This window comes from Sabethes cyaneus, chromosome 1, assembly GCF_943734655.1.
Source record: "Sabethes cyaneus chromosome 1, idSabCyanKW18_F2, whole genome shotgun sequence".
In the NCBI taxonomy this organism is placed as follows: domain Eukaryota; kingdom Metazoa; phylum Arthropoda; class Insecta; order Diptera; family Culicidae; genus Sabethes; species Sabethes cyaneus.
The window spans coordinates 30,940,105-30,964,088 of NC_071353.1; the positions used below are offsets into that span (position 1 = coordinate 30,940,105).

The following is a 23,984-nucleotide window of genomic DNA, read 5'->3' on the forward strand; positions in this document are numbered from 1 at the left end:
TTCAAAGAAAATCACCTAACAACAAAATGATTATTACTGATAACAACTTTCTGGTGCAAAAGCGTAATAAACTATCAACCATGTCGTATGCAAATTTTTCTGCTTGCTCGTTTGTAAATTAGTAAGTGTATATTAATAACTGCGACCGCCAATAAATCAAGAAAAAGATGTCTGCAAACATATTGAAGACACAGCGGCGTCAAGATCGTTGACCAGTCGCAGCACCGTTTAACTGGCACGTGATTAGTTCTCAATCGTCAACATACACTGCACTCTGATTGGGGTCAACGTTTATTTACAACGCTTGATTGGTAGTCTATCGCACATAGTATACGCAAATTTTACGCCCATAATAATCTCAACAGCAAACTGAACCCGGTCGCAGCCACGATCACAGTGGTCGACAGGATGACCGAAGTAGCTGCTCCTTTTTCGGCCTTTTCATTTTCCTGCTTCAGGAACTCGTACAGTGGAGCATAATATTCCAATAGAGCATCCGTCTTCAGTTCCGTTTCACCCGTCATAATCCGTAAGGCCTCCGACCAGTGCTCGGAGCGACCAAGACGCAAACCAGCCCGTAAAAGATCACCGGCTGCCGTAGATCCATCGATGTCACACTTGTGCAGGAGTTTCTCCGGATTGTTTGGTTCGTATTCACCGGCTACCTGGCAGAGTGCTTTATGTAGTTGTAGATCCAGAATGTGAGCGATGAAGTATCTGTCGAAAGAACAATCGAATTAAATTCAGTAGAGAATGGCTATGTATGTAAAATTACGAAATATATTGACTGTCGAAGGGTATATGGTACTTCGCACCAGGATCGAAAGCATCCAAGTCTCGTTCGACCGGAGCTGACACCATCTGGTACTCTTCTCTGAGCTCCCACCAGCGTTTGTTCCAATCCGGGAAATCGACCTTGCCGGCGAACACCTCCCAGCGCCACATATCGATCAGCAGTCCAAACGGCAAAAATGCTACCCGATCCAACGCCTTCAGGTACAGTGCGTTGATATCGTTCTCTTGACTATCTACGTAATCTTCGAGCAGACCTATCTTGTTGAAATGTTTCGGCGTAGCCACCGACAACGCGATCGTATCGCCGACAGCTTCGTGAAAACCTGGATTCGCACCGGCTCTTAGGGCCACCGGTAGATCTTTATACAAGATGTAGTAGTTAATGTGGCCCATTTCATGATGTATTGTAACAAAGTCCTCCATGTTCATGCGGGTGCACATTTTAATTCGGAAATCCACTCGATCGCAGAAGTCCCAAGCCGAAGCGTGACAAGTTACTATACGATCCGTGGGCTTCTCAATCACAGCTCCAAGACTCTCGTCGTAACTCATACTGTTATCAGGGAGCCCCAACCCGGTATAGAAGTCGTTGGATATTTCAAACAACTGCTTGATGGTGTAATTCTTTGCCACTAATGTTTTGGTAATATCCAAGTCAGACGCATTTTCGAACGGTTTCGTACGTTCGTATAGATTGACCCATGATTGAGCCCACATATTACCCAGCAAATGGGCCGGAATGTTCGGATCATCAGCGTCCATCTTGTCCCCATAAATACCTATTAATTTACGACGCACGTATTTGTGCAATTCGCCGTAGAATGGTTTCAGCTGCTCCCACAACTGCTTCATCTTGTCGACAAAGTTTTCCTCTTCGAAGGCTAATCTCCACAATTCTCCCATATCGTCACTGCCGGCAATCCCGGCCGCCTTGTTCATATACTTAACGTAGTCCGCATAATCGTTCTTCATAAATCGTCCCGTTTTATCACGCCATTCTTTCCAGGCATACAGCAGTTCATCATAATTCTCAGAGTTGGCTAGAACTCCGTACAGATCCGGATCCAAGCTCATGCTAGGTTGGGAACAGTTTTGATCATTATAGGGGCAAATAAGAGTACTACTGTATATATTTTGCATTCGGCCTAAAGCACTATTCAACTGTAAAATAATAAAAACCAATTAAACCGATTCAATAGATAGCAAAATTAACATACCGCAACGAAATCCTCGGAAGGAAGCCTGTTAACTGATATCTGTGTCAGCTGCTGCAACTGTCGACGAATCTCCGCCTTTTCATAGTCCGAAATTTCAACATCGGAAAAATATTTTTCAAAGTTCTCCAGCACAAATTTAGTATTTTCGGTAAGGATTTCCGTTAGCTCTTGTAGTAGTGTTACATTACCGACATCGACCTGTGTAGCATATTGAGCCTTCACCTGCCGGTTACAAGCTACCTCATATTGTGCATTGTACTTTTCGATGATGGATTCCATTTCAGCATTTTTAAACTTTTTATTCTCCTGTTGCAGGAAGGTACGTAACGGAGCAAAATACTCCAACAAAGCTTGACCGCTAATGTCTCGCCCGTCGGTCAACTTCTCCAGAGCGAGCCTCCAATCTTCACTGTAACCAAGTGCCAGACCTTCCTTGAGCTTGTCACCAGCGGCTTTGCTGTTGTAGAAATCACATTTATGCAATGGATTGGTGGTACTGTTGGTTGGATCATACTGGCCTGCCTCAATGCAAAGTGACCGATAAAACTGAAACTCTAAGATGTGCGCTAGGAAGTACGCTATGTACTGTGAGCTGGCAGGGATATGATACTTTGCTCCTGGATCGAAGTCGTCTTCCGATCGCGGTACCGGCGCGTATACTTTTTGATACTTCTCCCGCAGATTCCACCAATGGTTGTTCCAGTTACTTTCATTGACCGCGCCACTGAATACATCCCAACGCCAAAGATCAATAAGATATCCGAAAGGCAGGAATGCCACTCGTTCCAATGCCATTTGAAACAGTGCATTTATGTTGTCTGCTTCACTATCTGCGTAATTATCGAGAAGCCCAACTTTTTGCAGATGCTGTGGGGTTGCCACGGAAAGCGCAATCGTGTCTCCGACCGCTTCGTGGAACGCGGGAGTTGCTCCCGTTTTGAACAACTGCAGCTGATCCTTGTACAGAATGTAGTACATAATGTGACCCATCTCATGATGAACGGTAATAAAATCTTCCATATTAACACTGGTACACATCTTAACGCGAAAATCTTCACCGTCACAAAAATCCCACGCCGATGCATGACACACCATCTTCTGTTCAGGCTTCTCAATAATGGCTTTCGGCCCATAACTCATTGCACTGCTCGGCAAACCCAAACTCTGGTAAAACTCGTCTGACATTTCAAACATCTTCCTAGCGTTGAAATTCAGCTCTTGCATCTTAGCGGTTACATCAACCTGACTAGCATCCGAGAAGGGTTTAATCCGATCATACAGATTCACCCACGATTGAGCCCACATGTTTCCCAACACATGCGCAGGAATCATCTTGTTATCGCGATCCATTTTATCCCCTAAAACATAGAAAAATGTCTAATCTTTTCATTCTCGCAATTCCATAAACTCACCGTAGAGATCCAGCAGCTTATATCGCACATAAGTGTGCAGCTCATTATACAGAGGCTCAACCTCAGTCCATAGCCGTTCCAACGTACCCCGGAGATCCGAATCATCATACCGTGCACGCCACAGTTCTCCATAATCGCTGTATCCATTTAATGTGGCTGCTTCATTCACAAACTCAACATACTGTTGGTAGTCCGCTCGCATTTTCCGTCCCGACTCTTCCCGCCAGCGACGCCACACGTAGCTCAACTCATCGTAGTCGGTCGAAGTGGCAAGCCTTTGCTCCATCTCCGGATCCAAGGTCCACTTCGGATCAGCATCCGTGCACTGCTGATTGTCATACGGGCATATTTCTGCCAACTGGTAAGCCATATCCAGTTGTCGCATCACCTTGTTGTACTCTTCCAGTTTGGCCTCCGGCAGGGCTGCCGTTCCCAGATCTTTTAACAGGCGCAGCTGCTTTCTAACCTTCTCATCCTGGTAGTTCTCCACAACTGCATCCTTGAAGTAGCGTTCGTAGTAGTCGTTGCGGAACTTTGCATAGGCCAGGGTGGCCGTATTCTGCGGAAGATAAGAATTGTAGTTGAATTTGTTAGTGAATCCATTTTAGGAAATATTTATTAGCAAATCAATGTCAACAGTAATTTGCACACAAATTAAATGATTTTCCCCTAACCAGGTGTTCAGTTTGCCGAAGCAATTATTTTTCGTATAAACGAGACAAGTAATGGAATGTGCCGTGTAATAACAATAAATAACAACAATAAATAATGGACGTCATACGAATAGCCGTTTTATTGATTATGCCAAGCAATCTCTGTATTCCAGACGATAAAGTTTTACGCCACTTCATCCGCCAGTGCGAGCATGTTATGGCGGTGCTATTAATCATAGAAAATCTATCAGTCAAAATTGACACCGAGAGTTATTTTCGCTCCAATGTACTATCGTAATAGGTACAATGAAATTAAAAATTGATTGATTTTCAACGCAATTCAATCAACACATGACTGCATTACACTTTTAATAGACCATTTCGCCATTTATGACTCATGATGGCTAATTGCTAGATGTCAAAAATCGTTCTTCCATCAAAATGCTAGTATTTTTAAGAATCACAGTTTTCAATTTTGATTGTAGTGCTTATTAGATGCTTATTAGATTAGATATTAGATGACGGGCAAAGCCCATATATTTTGACAATAAATAAATAAATAAATTTTGATTGTAGCGCTTGAAATGCAGCCCTGCGTAATTCTACTAGCGGCAACAATTTCTAGTTTTGATTTGTGATTTTTCACATATGAATAAAAGAGTTAGAGCAAACTCTCTCATAAGATTTACACGGCAAGAGCAAAGCAAACTGTTTTATTCATATGGCCTACTAAGAGGGGAGATGTAATGTGAAAATTAATGGATGTGTTCGCTCAGGAATTCGGTGGTGGATCAATAAAAAGAACAATGGACTGTATTTCCTAGTAGGACATGAGTTAACAGCGATAGCAGAGCCGTTTTACGACGGTCTAAAGGAGTCGACGTTGTCCCGATACCAATTAATTCAGAGGAGAAAGCAAGCGTTTTGGCGTCGTTGGTCTGCAGAGTACTTGACTAGTCTACAGAAACGGAGCAAGTGGTTCAAGGATCCCACTTTGTTGCGTAATGGTTTGTTAGTTGTGTTGAAAGAGGATAACATACCTTCACAGATGTGGAAGCTGGGGCGCATAATTCAAACACACCCCGGTAAATCATACGGGTGGTAACCGTGCGAACAATTGATGGTATCTACAAGCGAGCAACGACGAAGATAGCTGTATTGCCGACAATGTTGCTATTCATCGATAAAAGTACTGATTCGGTTCGAAACACACTCAAAAGTGATTCCATAACGTTAAATTCTCTGACAAAGCTTTTCTAGCTGAGAATTATTTAATGAGAATGAGAGAAAAGCGAATTACCACTCACTCTTTTTCATGCAATGATTTGATCGCTAATGATGTTAATCAAAAACGAATACCTCGCATTTTACTCATCGCGATGAGTAGCTATGATTTATCAATTTTGGAAAACAGGCAAAAGCGCTATCGGATATTGAATTATACCGTCAAAAAAACTTGTACCTAACACTTATGTTGGTTTTTGGGTTTTTTAGTTCGACTATTAGCACCTGAGGTACTTGGAATATACATTTTTGCGACAGAATACATAAATGCGCTTCAAAACATTAACGTTCTTCTATACCCAGAAGACTTTTAATCTCATAAAATTATTTTAACATCTTATTCATAATTTTTCTACATTCACGTTTAGTGCAGCAACGTTTGCAAATGTTTACAATATACAAGCGATTTTTCAGACTTGTTGGCAGGATCAAATTTTGAACAGTGGCCGACGATATTTTTATTATCAACCTTCATCGTTAGTCACACAAGAAGATTTTAATATTGCACCAGGTTTGCATTTCATTGAAACTAAATCTTGAAACCATTTTGTTTGTCCGTGTGCCGCTTGAAGTTACTGGTTGTGTATGGCGTCGCAAGTATATGTTGACGTTTGACAAGTACTAATTATTATATGTGGTACGAATATCGTTTTATTTTTGAACGAGCAATATTTTTTTTTGTAATTTGCCAAAAATATGCTTGTTTACGTTTCATCGCAAAATACATTCTTGGTTGGATGACAGCAAGTAACGATGATTAGCAATGAGTGTGAGACAGAGATACCGAGCGAGTATTTGCGAGCGTAATCCATTCATATTTTGCTCATCAGTTTTTGCGTCGGCGATTCATCGCGAGCAATCAGGATACGATCGAGTTGCCAGTTGATAAAATTCAAATCGCTGACGAGCAGGTGATGAGCCTTCATCGTGATGAGAATTTGCAACATTGATTGCCGATAGAGGACGAAACTGTTAGCGAGCTAGTTGGATCGAGCCATTCGGCTCCCGGGGGAGAATGTTGACGGAAAATTTTACCGTGTACGAGATTTAATAATCGTTGTTTAACGTGCAGCACAGCCCTATGCTGTGTCTTGACACTTTGTTTTTATGCTTTTATTTTCTTGCTGTGTGTATTTTGGTTACTGTGTGAAAAACGATTGCTGTACTTCACTTGAAAGAAGACCGTTAATAAGTGCGGAAGTAAATACTAGAAAATACAGTCCATTGTTCTTTTTATTGATCCACCACCGAATTCCTGAGCGAACATTTTGATAAATACACTCACTACACCGCAAATGCTTTCGGCTCTACCACCACTTTCGTCAAATGCGTGGCAAGCGCATCGGAAATCACTTTTCGTTTATTCGAACGTTTGCCGGAATGAAACCAGGAGTTTTCTTAAAGGCAATCTACCCCTATGGCGGATTGTTCACTTTTTAGCTTTTCTGCTGCTAAACTCGGTTCACTTCACCGGTTTACGGACGATCAGTTCACACTAATCCACACGAAATTCACTATCCGGGCTGATAGGACCAAAATGTTCGCTCAGGAATTCGGTGGTGGATCAATAAAAAGAACAATGGACTGTATTTTCTAGTATTTACTTCCGCACTTATTAACGGTCTTCTTTCAAGTGAAGTACAGCAATCGTTTTTCACACAGTAACCAAAATACACACAGCAAGAAAATAAAAGCATAAAAACAAAGTGTCAAGACACAGCATAGGGCTGTGCTGCACGTTAAACAACGATTATTAAATCTCGTACACGGTAAAATTTTCCGTTAACAGGATGAAAAATCTAAAAATGCATTGAACGTAACTTACAGAGTGTGGGTTAGAGCAGCACCTGCCATTAAACGACCCAATATATTTTTGGTCTCATATCGAAAATTCCCAGTTTCTCGAGTTTACTACCATTCTTCTCATTAAACGCTCCTCAACTTTACAAAACATGGCTTATAACCGAGAACTGGGACATTTTCCTGAATAAACTTAAGATGACGTGTTACGTGTGTATCACGAGAATACTCTCGAGTCTTTTAAAGTCATGTAGGGGATTAAGACAAGGTGATAGACTTTCGTACTCGCTCTTCAACAGCGTCTTTGAGGGTGCCATATAGGGAATTTCGGAATTTTCGAAAGGAATGTGCCGCGATTAAAAATGTTCCAAAATTATCGTTTAATATTTGAAATTAGAACCACTGGTAACCTCAAATGTGGATACAAGGTGGTCCCGAAGTTCGGTGTGGTTCAATAAGCTTTTACAACGATGGTTCAAAAATAAATAAAGCTACAGGAGCTGGCATCACCTGTCCTGGAATAGATCATTAAGTTCCCATAGAAAACTGGTTCAGGCAGAAGCTAAGTCGTCTTAGAATGCATCTATGCGTCCATGGATCTGCCTAAAGAGAAATTGCCGACACGCGAATATATGTACTTTCTCTGACAGCCAGACAGCACTCAAGGCGTTAAAAGACGCAATGTGGAATTCGTCCAAACTGGTGTGGGAATGTATTCTTTCATTGTGACAGCTAAGTCATAAGAACTAAGTCAATCTATACTGGGTTCTGGGTCAGTCTGGAGTTGAACGGAATGAGGAGGCCGATTCACTGGCAAGAAAAGGATCATCTGCTAGATTTATAGGGCCACAATCATTTTGTGGAGTTTCGCCAAATGCTATATTAACGGAACTTGACGACTATGACAATCAAAGAAGTTTATAGAACCTAATATCGGACAAAACCAAACACTGCTGAGGCTCAACAAAAAATGTTGTTTGGCCGAGCAAACATCATCTCATGAAGACTTTTTTCCTGTTAGTATAATAATAATTCCGTCTTATATTCTAAATATAAGTGTACTAATCACTATACAAGTTTTGGCTTTTCACATTAGGACTTGGACCGTACACAATACACTGGGACTGCACAAAGAACATATTCTGAGTTTATACCACTGAAAAAATCTTACCTGTTCTTCTTGTGCTGTTACGTTCTCCGTGTCGGTTGCAACATTCCAGTTGGCAGTAACCTGACGGTTACAGTAGGGACGAACTTCTTCATCATACTGTTGCAGTACTGCGACAATCTCTTCATCGTTTAGAACATTGCTTTGAACTAACACTTGGGGGATTCCAGAAGCCAACGGTAGCAGGCAGATCACTAGAGGCAAAAGCTGGTTGAGGTAATGCAAATTGTAATTAAAAATATTTCGACATGTCTTGAAATATATATTTCCTACAAATAGATATTGAATAAAACTAGCTCTTAAATAACGAAATTGATAATCGAATGTTGAAAGTTGAGACTATAGTCATCGGCTTATAAGCCATAACTAAATCTATTATCCACATCACGTACGCCGCACCAATTAGGTGCTGTGAGGTATGCGACAATATACATACACCCTTTTGGTCGTTTATGCTCGAGGTTCGACCCCTCTCGACAGCAGTGCTGTAAAGGCTTGTTTGCTGACGTGTTTGCTGACGTCAAGTAACGGTGGCTGCCAGCACTGTTCCGCCATGACAGGTAACGCGTCCACGAGCAGCTGTCAATGCTGCCATTGCAAAGTGAACTACGATTGAGGTAAGTTGTGCTCTCCTGCATCATTGACTAAATCACCCTCTCTATGCCGGGTGATTCCTCTTCGGTAATCGAATTTTACATTTGGCGACCGTGACAGGACCGGCCGTTTTAAAATCTACGATTGTAACTAAATATTCGCAAGAGAAAACGAAGGTGGAATCACTCGACATGGGGAAAAAAATGTGAAAAACAAAATGGCGGTCAAAGTGAAAAATAAAATTTTAATGTGGTGTTCTTTACGGAATCATTTCGTAAGAATATAAGCGTGTTGAGACAACCGCTTAGAATTAAAGGCGAGTCGGGACAACCGCCTGGAAAAATTGAAGTGGCAAGTCGGGACAACCGCCAGAAATGAATGAAAGAGGCGAGTCGGGACAACCGCCTGAAACGAATGAAAGAGGCGAGTCGGGACAACCGCCTGAAAAAAATGAGAAGCGAGTTGGAAAACCGCCAAGGAAAGTATGGCAGGCGTGTCGGGACAACCGCCTGGGAAATTTGAAAGCAAGTCCGATAAACAGCCTTGTAAAATTGGGAGGAGAACCGCCAAAACCAAATTGAGACCGATGATGTTTAGTATGGACTTCTTTTTTTCAGGTTATCGTTGATTATTGTTTGCACTGAGAAAAGCAATTCAAAATGTCAACCGGTGGTAAATATGTGCGCATTGCGCAAGGTCATGATAGTGACTCTGATGCAGCAGATCACATCATGGATGAGGTAGAGGTAGTAGAGCACGTAGGAAGATACGTCCGAGCACCGGAGTTTTCTGATGATGAGAAGCAGGACCATCAGTATGACCACTACAACGTAACAGTCGATCCGGACAGCGAAAAGGAGGCAATGAGGCAAAAGATTGCTGAAATGGAAAAGACAATTGCAGAATTATCGTCGAAAAGCAAAACGCCATCCGAGTTCATCAATGAAGCCGTTGATGCAGAGGAGAGTTGGAACTGTTTCCGAGAAATTCCATCTTCACAAGCAGAAGAAAGCGCGGCGAGCATTAGATGGGATCAGATAAAACCTTTTCCGAAAGGGATACCCGCTAACAAAATGTGGGAGGAATGGACCAAATACAAAGAAAATTTCGAGATCGCTGCCTCATTATCCAACGTTCGCAGTGCAAAACGTCGAACACAATTACTGTTCATTTCTATGGGTGATGAATTGGGTGGCATCATACGGGCTGCCAAGCTGCGTCCAAATTTGAACGATAGTCAGTGCTACATCACCTTCGTCAGGAACATTGAACGCTACTTGCGTTCGATGACGGACACTTCGGCGGAACACGACGCTTTTATGGCTATGTCGCAGGCATCGGATGAGTCAGTCGTGGGTTTTCATGCCAGGCTGGTTGAAAAAGTGCGGTTGTGCGGGTACAGCATTAGCGACCAAGAACGTTTCGTTAGGGTACAGCTACTTAAAGGTATGCGTAATCAAGAGCTTGCAAAGGACTCCAGAACATTAGGCTATGAAACAAATTTTATCGTGCAGTCGGCAACGCGCAATGAAGCTTATGAGACTGGAGCTGCGTCGGTTGCTGATATTAACCCGTCTATCAACCATGTGGGTGGTATGCGAAGGTCGATGAAATGCGGCAGTCGAAACGAGTTAGGCGTAGGTGAACGAAACAAGCAGCCTCGCATCAATCGCTTTCCATATGTAAGCCGACGTGAACGGTGCCCTAGATGCAATCGAGCAATTCATCGAAATCAAATATGCCCTGCGGTGAATCAGAACTGCAACTCTTGTGGCATGCGTGGGCACTTTGCAGCGACCTGTAGGCGTAAGCGCGTTGACGTCATCCAGGAGCTAGAGGTTCCTCAGGATACTAAAGTTGAATCCAAAATAGACGAGGTAAAATGAGTTTATGAATCCTATATATAAATAAAACGTAAATATATGGCTTATTTACTTTTCATAATTCGTGTTCCTATTTGACGTTTTTCCTGTTTTTTCCCAATAGTTAAACGCCTTATCTCTGGAGGATGTGTTGGTAGATTGTCATCTGGGTTCTTCGAGTGCGATTAAATTCCTTATCGACTCGGGGGCAGATGTGAATGTTATAGGTGGCAATGACTGGCAGCGTCTTAAGGGTGAATACGAATCCGGAAAAGCACAGTTAGAACCGATTTCAAGTCCCGCAAACAAGAAAATAGAAGGTTATGCAGCAAACAAACCTATGGAAGTTGATTTTTGCTTTAGAGCGAAAATTCATGCAACTGGATCCGCTAACTCGGTAGTTGCTAATTTTCTAGTAATCGTCGAAGGTAAACGTTCATTGCTAAGTAGGTCTACTGCAAGTGACTTGAAGCTGTTGTTCGTGTGTGCTCATGTCAACAACTGCAATGAGGCCGAGTATGAAATCTTTCCGAAGATGCCTGGTGTCAGTATCAAATTCAGTGTAGACAAAACAGTTTCACCAGTAAGAAATGCTTACTACAATATTCCCGCTGCATATAGAGAAGGGGCTCGGCGCCGCCTACTAGAAATGGAAGCCAAAGGCATAATTGAAAGAGTTACAACAGCACCACAATGGATTAGCGGTATGTCGGCGGTAGCAAAGGCAAAGATGACTTCCGTTTGGTCGTCAATATGCGGGCACCAAATCGGGCTATCAATCGCGAATACTTTCGTCTACCGACTCTTGAGGAAATGAAAATCAAGCTGTACGGCGCCAAGTATTTTACGAAGCTGGATCTGAAAAATGCCTACTATCACCTAGAGCTGAACCGCGAATCGCGTGATCTAACGACTTTTCTGGCAGAAAGTGGCATGTTCCGTTTCACACGGCTGATGTTCGGTGTGAATTGTGCGCCGGAGATATTCCAAAGGGAAATGACACGTGTCCTAGAAAGCATTGAAAACAAAATTGTCTATATCGACGACATTTTGATTTTTGCTGATGAGTTAGGAAAGCTTCATAAAACAGTCGCAGATGTGTTAAGAATTCTTGAAAATCATAATTTAACTCTAAACACATCAAAATATGAATTCGATAAAAAAAGAATAGTATTTTTGGGGCACGAGTTAGATCAAGATGGGTTCCACATTGAAAAATCTAAGGTAGAAGCTATTCAAAAATTTCGGCGCCCAACGTCAGTCTCAGAATTGAGGAGCTTTCTAGGTCTAGCATCGTTCGTTAGCCCGTACATACGAAATTTCGCTGAAATTACAAGCTCGTTGTGGACAGTTGCGGGTTCCAAAGCATGGATTTGGGGAGAGCAACAAGAGAAAGCATTTCACAAAGTGAAGGAGCAAATAATTCTTTGTACGCTATCTCTAGGCTATTTTTCAGAGCGCGAAAGTACCATTCTCTACACCGACGCTTCTCCTAATGCATTAGGAGCCGTGTTAGTTCAGGAGGGTGCAAATAAAACGCGCCGCATTATTAGTTTTGCGTCTAAAGCCTTGACAACCACCGAACGCAGATATGCCCAAAATCAGAGAGAAGCTCTAAGTGCAGTATGGGCTGTTGAGCATTTTTCTTACTTCCTATTAGGGAGACACTTTACTTTGCGCACCGATGCTAGAGGTATAACTTTCATTTTTGATCGTGCACGCGAAAATACGAAAAGAGCGCTGACTAGAGCAGACGGTTGGGCTTTGCGTCTCAGCCCATATAGTTATACTGTGGAATATGTGAAAGGCCGAGACAACATAGCTGACCCGTCGTCAAGACTGTATGAAGGAAATGATGTTCCATTCGACGAAGACGCAAGCCCATGGGAGATCGCTAATCTAGAAGCCAACGTCGTTAGCTTTCTAACCGAGGATGAAATCAGAGAAGTTACCGCTGAAGACGAAATACTTAAACAGGTGATTCAGGCGCTTGGCTCGGGGTGCTGGACTAAACCGTTAAACCGATATCGGGCGGTATCAAGCGATCTTTCTGTAAAAAATGGCTTGATTACGAAACTGGGATGTATCGTGATACCAGAAAAGCTTCGTCAGAAGACACTTGAAGTTGCTCACGCTGGACATCCCCTGGCAGCAAAACTCAAGAGCATTCTTCGAGAGCGCGTATGGTGGCCGGAGATGAGTAAGAATGCCGAAGAATGGGTTAATTCTTGTAAAACATGCGCAGTGAATGGTAGGCCTGAAAAACCAACTCCGATGCAACGCATATTTGCTCCAAAAACCGTCTGGGAAACGATAGCTCTGGACTTTAACGGTCCATATGCAAGATACGGCGGAATTTTAATTCTAGTTGCGATTGACTATAGATCCAGGTACGCTTTCGCCAGAGCTGTGAAATCTACGAGTTTCGAAAACACAAAAAAGGTTCTCGATGAGATATTTAGGATGGAAGGTTTTCCAAAAGCTATAAAGACCGACAATGGTCCTCCCTTCAACAGTGAGGAGTATAAGAAGTATTGTAGCGAACGGGGAATCCAATCCATATTCTCTACACCGTTTTTCCCACAGCAGAATGGCTTAGTGGAAAATTTCATGAAGATCATCAACAAAGCAATGTCAGCAGCAGTGTCGAATAAAACTGACTATAATGAGGAACTGCAGTCTGCTGTGCAGGCGCACAATGCGGCAGCTCATTCAGTCACTAAGATGGCCCCAGAAGAGGTTTTATGCGGGCGGAAAATTCAAAGGGGACTTCCTTTGTTTATCCGAGGCAGATCTAATGTAGACGATCAGCTGTTGGATTCGAGAGATTCGAGGGCAAAAATTCAATCGAAGGCTCATCAAGATCGTAAACGTAGCGCAAAACCTTGCAGAGTTGGCCCTGGTGACACTGTTATAGTCGAACGGTATTCTAAAACAAAGGGAGAAGCAAGGTTCGACGCGAAACGCTACACTGTAGTTCAGGAGGACAACGGCAATTTAGTCTTAAACGACGATGGTGGTAACCTACTGAAGCGACATGTTTCTCAGGTCAAGAAAGTGCACTTTTGGCGGCCTACGCCTTTGATTTCGAGTTCCGCTAAATCGGCAACTTCAACGTTTGCGGCAGTTGATAACTCTAACCCAGCTGCTATTTCAACTCGCCTTCCAAGGGATAGAAAGGCTCCGTCATATTTGGTTGATTATAAGGTTTGACTGTTACTGGAATAAATAACCTTTTTAGAATATGTAATTTGAGTGTTTAATTACCTTTTAAATGTCAATCCAACAGCGACCTTGAACTTGACCTGATCTGCACTTTGTTGCATTCATGCTTGTTTACATATTCTGCAGATTTTGTTGCGGGATGCCAGAAACTTTTGGCCATTGTACTGTTGTACTCATCTTCTCGAAAGCTGAAGCTTCGAGCAAATTACTTGGTAGCGCTCTTGTTGCGCGGTTTTGGAAAATACTCCAAGCAGTTTTAAAAGTTCTCAGAAATTTCTTTTAATTAGGAAAATTTAATATGGTTATAGAATAAAGTTATAAATTTCGACAATTGCGGAATATCTTCACTGCATTGTGATTCGCACACGGACTTCAACTACCTATAATTCAGCGAATCTGGAGTCCCTGCTACTGGCACGGTTACTATAAAACGTGGGAACTGAAGCGTAGCGAAATGTCAGTGGAACTTTCGTTCAAGTTTTTCGTTATATGCTAGGGGCTTTCCAACAGCAGTGATTACTACGCACCTTAGAAAAAGTTACTTTTGATTACTTTACTGATTACCTCTGATTACCAGTAATCAATCTCTTGTGATTACTAAAAATTAATCATGATTACCAATGATTACTTAAGATTATCATTGATTACTATAATGATTACCATTGATTACCTAATTAATTCGTAAATGATTCCAAAAGTAATCTCTGGTTACGACGCACTGATACGCCTTGCTGGAAACCCCTTGGTTATATGCATGCAAACCATGCAAACTCGTGGGGCAGTATACACTGAAGGAAGATTCATTGTTTTTTTTTCAATTGACAGCAGTTATGTATTAAATTTTGCGTTTATTGTTTTGATTTGGCAAAAGAGGGAATAGATGTTTTATTAGAGAAGGAGGGGAATGTGAGGTATGCGACAATATACATACACCCTTTTGGTCGTTTATGCTCGAGGTTCGACCCCTCTCGACAGCAGTGCTGTAAAGGCTTGTTTGCTGACGTGTTTGCTGACGTCAAGTAACGGTGGCTGCCAGCACTGTTCCGCCATGACAGGTAACGCGTCCACGAGCAGCTGTCAATGCTGCCATTGCAAAGTGAACTACGATTGAGGTAAGTTGTGCTCTCCTGCATCATTGACTAAATCACCCTCTCTATGCCGGGTGATTCCTCTTCGGTAATCGAATTTTACAGGTGCGCAATCTTTTTCATGGAAAATGAGACATAGTGCACTTTTGGTGCCTTCTGATAAGACGATATAATAATAATAGTTCGTATACCGCTTAGGCGCCGCAAACTTAAACTTGAGCCGATACCAAACTAGGGCAGGCAACACGTTGTCAACATCTGCCGGGGTGCCGGCACGCAGTGTTTTCCAAATAAACATCGAGTCTGTCGGCATACGGTCGTGTCACGTGCAGCAGTTCATGCATTCTGTGCAGACACAATTAACTTATGACTTTCTCGTAGAAAGGGTTATAACTAAATAGAAAAAAACAAAGTTTAGAAAGAGGCTAAAATGGCCCAGTGTTAAATATCGTTTGAATCGGTTGACAACCCCACCGTGTGATTATTTCAAATATTCACGTTTTTTATAGCCCACAATGTAAAATTAATCCTTCACTTGTATTTTTGTTAGTTGGCTATCATGCGAGATCAATAAAAGTAAGCTGAGACCTATTTAAACGCTTTTTTTCTTTTCATTTATTCATTCATTTCATTATTTTTCATTTATAATTCTAATGAAACTGACTTTTTTAAACGTACTCATTCTAACGAACGCGCCGGTATAAGCTTCCCTATCTGACTCTCGATCGCAGCCTTATGCATTGTGACGAGTTTTTGCGAGTGTGTGTTTAGCTTAAACACTTAAAAAACTCGGCAAAATTTGCCGAGATTTGGACAGCCGAGCTTTCAGTAAAAATTTCGGTCGTGCATATCGACCTTTACGTGATCTTTACTAACGTTTGGTATCATAAAAAATTTTATCGAGCGCTCGGCTGTCCAAATGGCGGCGAAATTTTGCCGACTTCGGTGCTTCTTTTTAGGTGTGTACAGCTACGATCGCCATACCTCCCAGTTGGCTACGAGGTATTGCGCTGGCCTAATAAGCCAGTCGTCGTATGTTCGAATCTCGACTGGGAGAGGCTGCTAGAGTCAATAGGATCGTAGCAACTGGCCTTGCAATTGTCCTGCACTGTAACAGCTGGCGGCGAAGTCTGTCGTATAAAAACAGAAGGTCAAGTTTCGATAACGGAATGTAGCACCTAGGCTTTGCTTTGCCTTTACAGCTACGATCGTCGCCCTCGTTCTTCGTTGCAGCCCGAGTCGCTGAAACCGATTACTCGCGAGGGTTTGCACTCTCACCCGTGAGTAGAATTGAGGGCGAGAATGAAGAAGGAAAGAAAAAGTAATGCAAACCAGTGCACCACTACGCCTCACGGGCAGCTGATTGCTTAGGAGTTATTTGACTCGCGAATAAGCTGCAGGAAGGCGAAGTGAGGATGTGCATGCGCGAGTGTGTAGATAACGCAACGCAACGCAACGGTGGTAGTTTGTTTTACGCTTGCATGTGCGGTGTAAGCGTTGAATGCTATGCTTCTCTTACTCACTCGCGTGAGAGTAGACAACGTTGGTTTCTCGCTCGATTTGCAATATTGGTGCTAATTGCTAGTTTCGCCAGCAAATTATGTGAAATAAATCTTCCACTTTATTTACAGAGTTGTTGGCGATTTGAAAGTCTAAAACAGAACTATTTTACTGTAATTAACTGAGAGAATCCTCATGCCATTATCGAAACACCGTTTCATCCTAAAAATAGTACTGTTTGCTGAACTTTATGAGCCGATAGAACAACCGCTTGATAAGCTACTGTACGATAAAAATGTTCTGGCCATCCACTACGTAACAGGTAATGATGACCTTTACAGTGCCACCGACTTTTCTGTACCACAATTGAGCGCCAATACTGTGGAGTAGCTGTGGTTTCAACAAGACTGCGCAGCATACTACGCCGCACATGCAACAACTGAACAGTTGATACGTTCGACGAACAAAATAAAATCGCATAGGTTGACCTTAAAGATCATGCCGTTGGACTATTGTTTGTGTTGTGGAACCATGAAAAATTTCTTGTTTACACCTCTACGCTACATACGGCTGACGTCTGGAAAGACACCTTATTTTTTAGTGATATGCATCGCGAAAATCAAAATCACAGCGAAAATCACAGTGGAATTATTACTTCTTTACTGAAGTCCATGCAGGCCTGAAATTTCTTTGTCAACTCGAATAGTGTCCAAGCTAATATAAAGCTCGATTTTTCAGAATCGTAGCTCTAGGTCTTAGTCGAAAAGCAAGCCGTTGTCTTTTTTGTTTCAAAATGATTTCCGGTATTGTCGGCTGCCTCGGAGGAAGTCCAATCCCAAGCAGCACACTTTTGGCACTTTCAGTTGAAGAAACATATTTACGACTGAAATTGGTTCTTTCTAAACAGTTACCACAACTGCTTTATAACAACTGTGCTAGAAGGGATGGAAGAGCCCTTTTTGCAGCAATCCACACGGTCTGGACTTCGTTGCAATGAACCTGCAGGAAAACGGACATTTTTGAAAGAATGGGATCAGAAATATCCATTTAATTGTCACTATTTCTTTAAAAACTTCTACACCTGGTACACCTTTAAATTTCTGATATGTAATGTGAAAAAGTTTAAGATTTCTAGATAAAATATAAATAACAAAGGTGTCTTACATAGTTAAATCGTGAAAACATGAAAAGACGAATGTATTTCATGATTTTACAGTTATTAAACAAAATGATAACTATAATCCAATTGGTGGCAAGACCAGGTGGAGCGAGATCTGGCGAGCACTGGGTACCCGCGGAACTGGAGACCAGCTGCCATGGACCGAAATAGATGGAGAAATTATACTGCGCAGGCCTTGTCGTAAGACGTTAGACCAATTAAGTAAATAAGTAATCCATTTTTTTCTAAACAGCTTATTAAAATAATCAAAATCAGCAAACCGATTCAAAAGGTTCAAAAGCAATAAATTGAAAAAAATGAAATAATCCAGTACTCAATTCAAAACGATTGTGGGATACAAAACATTTCCCTATGACTTTTGCTTCAGTTAGGCAATGCAGTCGTATGACCACAAGTGAACGTAAGTATGACGAACATAATTCGCAATGGTTACTGTTACCCAAGAAAAGCCCGATAATGCTATAAAATAAATAACGGTGAATACGAAAGTGTGACACGTAAGGTGATTTTGATGTTATTTCACTCTAGAGGGAATATTTTCTTAGCTGAACCAATTAAGGTTTCGTGTAAAAGAATTTAAAAAAAATAATGTAAAACAATTTTAAAACAAACATTGACGTCTTACCGCAGCGTGTAATTCCAAGATCTAGACTTAGACCAGCGTTACAAACTAATGAAAGATTTCCGATTCAGAACAGATTTTGATGGTTCGTACACCATTTGATTCATAAAAGATCCAGAAATTGAAACGAAAACGTTGATTTCCACAATGAAAATTAACGAAAACTTTCAAGGTCGAATTTTCTCATACATTCTCCGTGCGTTAGCCCTGCTTCCCAGGCACGGACGACCATTACATACCTATGTACACAAAGGCGTGGCTACTTTGGGGGTTCAAAAAAAAAGAAGAAGAACAAGAAACTTACGTTGGTTGCATAGCCCCGCTTTTTGACATGTAAAGGTTACAGAGACTATAGATTACAGAGGCGCCGAGACACTCAAAATCCGCTAAATTTTGAAACAAAACGGAGAGTACCATCATAAATAAAGGTAACTCTCCGCTTTCATTTAAAATTTAGCAGTTTTTGAGTATCTCGGCGCCTCTATAATCTATAGTCTCTGTAGTAAAGGTTACTGACATGACATAAAAAGAAATACCGAGTCATTATCGTCATCCATTCGCTGTTCGACTACCATTCCAAGTTTATCCGATTTAGATATCGTCATTCGGAAATACATTGTACAACCTTCAAGGTATAATAACCGTGTTTTTAGCTTGCTACATAACGCGGTAAACAGACGACATATGCATTCATGGACTGGCTAATGTGAATCAATTTTCGTGCCTTGATGGATAAAGCCGCAGCTCAGGAACAAAGAAGTATACAACAGAGAATTTTACTTTTTGATAATTATCAATGCGGACAATCGTACGCCTAATGTAAAACTATTTAAAACTATTTAGGTAAAAAACTTATTTGCCGCCCGCGAAATGAATTCAAATAGCTTCCAAATGTTGTCAAAACATTGGAAGAACAATCAAATCCTATCCATTCCATACTGTACGAAAGGCAAGAATAGCATATTTTGCCCAAACCACCCCTAAATACATAGTAAAACCCAATTAAAGCGATTCAAACTAATTCAAAAACAGGGGAATAAACTCGAAGAGCACCAATTCATTTGGGTCTCAAACCATCATAAAATAAATTCATGCCTCTAAGATCCCTCAAATGCCAAATTTGGTTCCATTTGCTTGATTAGTTCTCGAATTATGAGGAAATTTGTATTTCATTAGTATGGGAGCTCCCCTCATTTGAGAGAGGTCCTAATTCCCGTCCCAAAGAGAGGAGGGGTCTCAACTCACCATAGAAAAAAAATTTGCCTCCAAAAACACCCACAAGCCAAATTTGGATCCATTTGCTTGATAAGTTCTAGAGTTATGAGGAAATTTGTATTTCATTTGTATAGGAGCCTCCTCCTAAAGTGAGGGGGGGTCCTAATTTACCATAGAAAAAAATTCTTGACTCCAAAAACCTTCACATGCCAAATTAGGTTCCATTTGCTTAATTAGTTCTCGAGTTAAGAGGAAATTTGTATTTCATTTGTATAGGAGCCCCCCCCCCCTCTTGAAGTGAGGAGGGGTCTCAATTCACCATAGTAAAAAAATTGCCTCGAAAAACACCCACACGCCAAAATTGGCTTCATTTGCTTGATTAGTTCTGGATTTGTGAGGAAATTTGTATTTCATTTGTATGGAAGCCCCCCCTCCCCAAAAAGGGGAGGGGTCCTAATTCATCATAAAGAAAATTCTTGCCTCCAAAAAACCCCACATGCCAAATTTGGTTCCATTTCATTGATTACTTCTCGAGTTATGAGGAAATCTGTATTTCATTTGTATAGAAGCCCCCCTCCTAAAGAGGGGATTCAACTCACCATAGTAAAACATTGCCTCCAAAAACACCCAGATGCCAAATTTGGTTCCATTTGCTTGGTTAGTTCTGGAGTTATGAGGAAATCTGCATTTCATTTGTATGGGAGCCCCCCTCCAAAAAAGGGAAGGTGTCCTAATTCATCATAGAAAAAAATCTTGCCTCCAAAAACCCCCACATGCTTAATTTGGTTCCATTTAATTGATTAGTTCTCGAGTTATGAGGAAATTTGTATTTTATTTGTATGGAAGCCCCCCCTCTTAAAGGGGGAGGAGTCATAATTCCATTCCTAAAGAGGTTAAGGCTCCCAACTGACTATAGAAAAAAACCCTGCCTTCAAAAACACCCACATGCCAAATTTGATTCTATTTGCTCGATTAGTTCTCTAGTTATGCAGAAATTTGTGTTTCATTTGTATCAGCAAATCCCCCCGCCCCCACTTAGTTGGGGAGGGGTCTGTTACCATCATAAGAACCTTCCCCAGCTCTAAAAACCCCTACATGCAAATTTTCACGCCGATCGCTTCAGTAGTTTTCGATACTATAAGGAACATACGGACAGGCAGATAGAAATTTGTGTTTCATTTGTATGGCAGCCCCCTCTCTTAGTGTGGGGAGGGGTCTCTAACCATCATAAGAACCTTCCCCGGCCCCGAAAATATTTCACGTGCGGCAAATAAATTTTTATATTATTTAATTAGCTCTTTCCATGAGTTTTGGGGATATTAGGGCCAAATGGACCGCTCCCGGAGTCTGCACAAAATGGATCTTTTACAGAGAAATTTACAAAGAAATTTTTTACATAGGAATAGGCATCTTGCAAGATTCTAAACTAGCGGCTTCAAATTATTGGGATTACGAGCTCGTTTTTACCCTCTAGTTTGACTCTAGTCATTGCCAATAACATTAAAGGTATGAATTTCCATGTATTTTTTGACGTTTGCTGGGTGCGTGAGGGGACTTTTATTATGAGGTACTCCGATTTTGGAAACGGTAAAAATATTCGTTTTTAGCATCACAAAATAGCTCACCTATCAAAAGTACGATAAAACGCATATTTAGCAAGCAGTCTAAACATACAAAAACTTATGAATTTATGATAATAAACAAAAGATAATAGTTTCGGTTGTTTAGGAAGGTAATAGGGTAATGAACCGGTTAATCAGTTTAGAATAAATGAAATTAAAATGTAGTATTTTGTTCATATTTTTCAGAACCATTTGATATGGACATCATCTTGAATCACTCAACCCTAGCTGTAGTTCATACAAATATTGTATACTGTGTTTCGACAAGAAATATGATGAATTATAAATTGTTCTTAATCGCCACCTCGCTACTTTGGGCACAGATTACAGTATTTCTAATAGTCAAGCACTTAACTTTCACATACCATATTGTAGAAGACATGTGAACGCTTGTGTCATTTGATGTCATGGTCGCAAGCTTAATTTGTGACAAGTTTACAATACATTAGTAAAATTCAGGACAGCTTAAGAAAACACCTTCCGGTTGATCAAAATAAGTTACAACGCTTCAATTTTTTATGTAAAAATCCGAAGTTTCAGTGACTTTCAGTGGTAACTAACAACTTGAATAACTAAAGCTAACAAGAAGATTGGTATGCGATATCCCCCACTTGGTCAACCCATCGCTTATAATAAGACACAACAATTAATGATCCGCTTAGACTTATTAAAATAGATTCCCTGCCTTAGCATTATTGTTGTTATTTGATGTTGTTATATGATTTGATGATATTTGTTTTTACTCACTTTACGCTTTTTTGGCTACAATAATATTTAAACTTGCCTAATGTAGTTGTCCGCCAACTATGCGGTCGTGTCTACAATACAACCCTAATTTTATTTATTTACTTTCTTTTTTTTTAATTTAAAATATGGTCATATTTTTGGTGCTATCAGTTTGTATCTTCTCTACACGGTGACGCTCTTTTTATTGGAATTCAGTATCGGCCCATTCAACTACTATAGCAGCTGAAAAAGTCACACTCTGCATTCGAAATTTCGATACCGTGAAGACCCAGGTAACCAATAAGCATTTCCAATTCAATTTAAAAGCAAGCCAATAAGCATTTAAGTTGCTTTAAATGCTACCTAAATGCTATTTTGGCAAAATATGCGGCTACTTTACTGCTAGCCCTCTTATAGTGCTGACAATGCTTATTTGCAGCTAGTTACCAACAAGAAGAATTTAAATAGAATTGTGCATGCCAATTTACAACAGTTATGCAGTCAAAAAGCTGATAAACAACAACCTGCAGTATAAAACGCCAGGGATGCTAATAAACGACTGATTTACTGCTTATTTTAATGCTTATTGGTTACCTGGGGAGAGTTACACTTTAATGGATATTAGCAGCCTTCTTAGAATCCACAATGAGAATCTAAAATAACGCACTACAATTTTTCTCCAAAACAAAACCATCGTTCAATAATCCATTAGATTTCTGGGTAGCATTGTTTTTACAAATGCAAATTGTAAGTGATCAGTAAATATTGCAAGTAGTTTTTTTGTAAATATAAAATGAAGTTTTCCAAAAGCTAAGCATATTCCAAAACAATAATCCCAACAAAACTAAATTCCCGCATTAATATGGCGAACTTAAAAGCCAGAATACATCGAATTATCTCCCCAGAGTCCATTACTTATCAAATTTCAGAGGTAGCAGCCTTCAAAAATAAAAAAGTAGAAGTTACTATTTTGAATTACCGAAAAGATTTCTAGTACTTATATGCTCCACAAAAAACACGGATTCATTACATTTTATTTTCATTTTAAATACCATCATAACACTATAGAACAATTTACACAATCGAAAAAAATTGCGATCTTTAAGATCCTATCATTTGTATAATGTAACGCGTCAAAATCGCAATTAACTTATCTAAAAACGTATAAACAAGCACCCTTTACTAAAGCGATCATCTGACTGCAAACCAAAAAAAAATAATCACTCAACCATCTTCGATACTTCGCGTCAAGCTGAATTTCAATGGGTCGTTTATCAGCGATTGATTGATTGATTCAACACATGTACAATCGCGTTCGTTTTTTTTCTATTCTTGATCGACGGGCCTGAAATTCGATATTCGCTTCCAATTTTACGACAATCAAGTTTTGCAAGATAATCCGTCGTCACCAGTACTCTGTTCCCCAATAAATCCTGATTTATTACATCAACTGTCGGCATGTTGGCATTACAGATTAGCTGCTTGTTAAATTGTTGTATTGTTTTGATCCCGTACATCGCAACAGATTCACCGACTAGCAGTGTGTTTGGAGCCCTTGGAAAACCCGCCTCGTCACCCAAACACTTACCATCATGACCCAGGCACTTATTATTTCAACAAATTGAAGCAAAAAAACGGCTCATCCACACTCACTACTCCGCACTGGACATCGGGAGCACGCGTACGCCGTAACTTATCCCCGGCTGCCGCCAAAAAACTGCCGAAACCAAATCTGTTCGCCCGTAAAAAGTTTCCACCAAAAACACCACTGGACGTAGGCAAATTGCTTGACAATAGTCCTATTAAATATTTCAATCACATAATTTCTCCACTGGCCGGACTGTCCGACACCTGCCGCTCTTTCCGGTAATTCACCAGTTTCGTTGCTGCAATTGTAGGCAACGCTGTTTGTCAATAAGCCCCCAACGGTCTATTATAGTTATGAGTACCAGTACATATACTAGACGCCCGCCAATGCACTCTTCTCACTCTCTACGCGCGATACCTTCACGCCTCAACGA

General features: G+C 40.9%; 1 protein-coding gene across 1 annotated transcript; it reads right to left on the minus strand.

The window, feature by feature from the left end:
- Positions 1-315: 315 nt before the first annotated feature.
- Positions 316-23,905, minus strand: LOC128734909 (angiotensin-converting enzyme-like). Its single transcript, XM_053829314.1, has 6 exons — positions 23,552-23,905; positions 8,333-8,536; positions 3,425-3,983; positions 2,013-3,370; positions 776-1,956; positions 316-717 (listed from the first exon to the last, which is right to left on the minus strand). Exons 1-6 carry the CDS (start codon positions 23,555-23,557, stop codon positions 342-344), a joined length of 3,684 nt encoding a protein of 1,227 aa, XP_053685289.1. The 5' UTR covers positions 23,558-23,905; the 3' UTR covers positions 316-341.
- Positions 23,906-23,984: the final 79 nt, after the last annotated feature.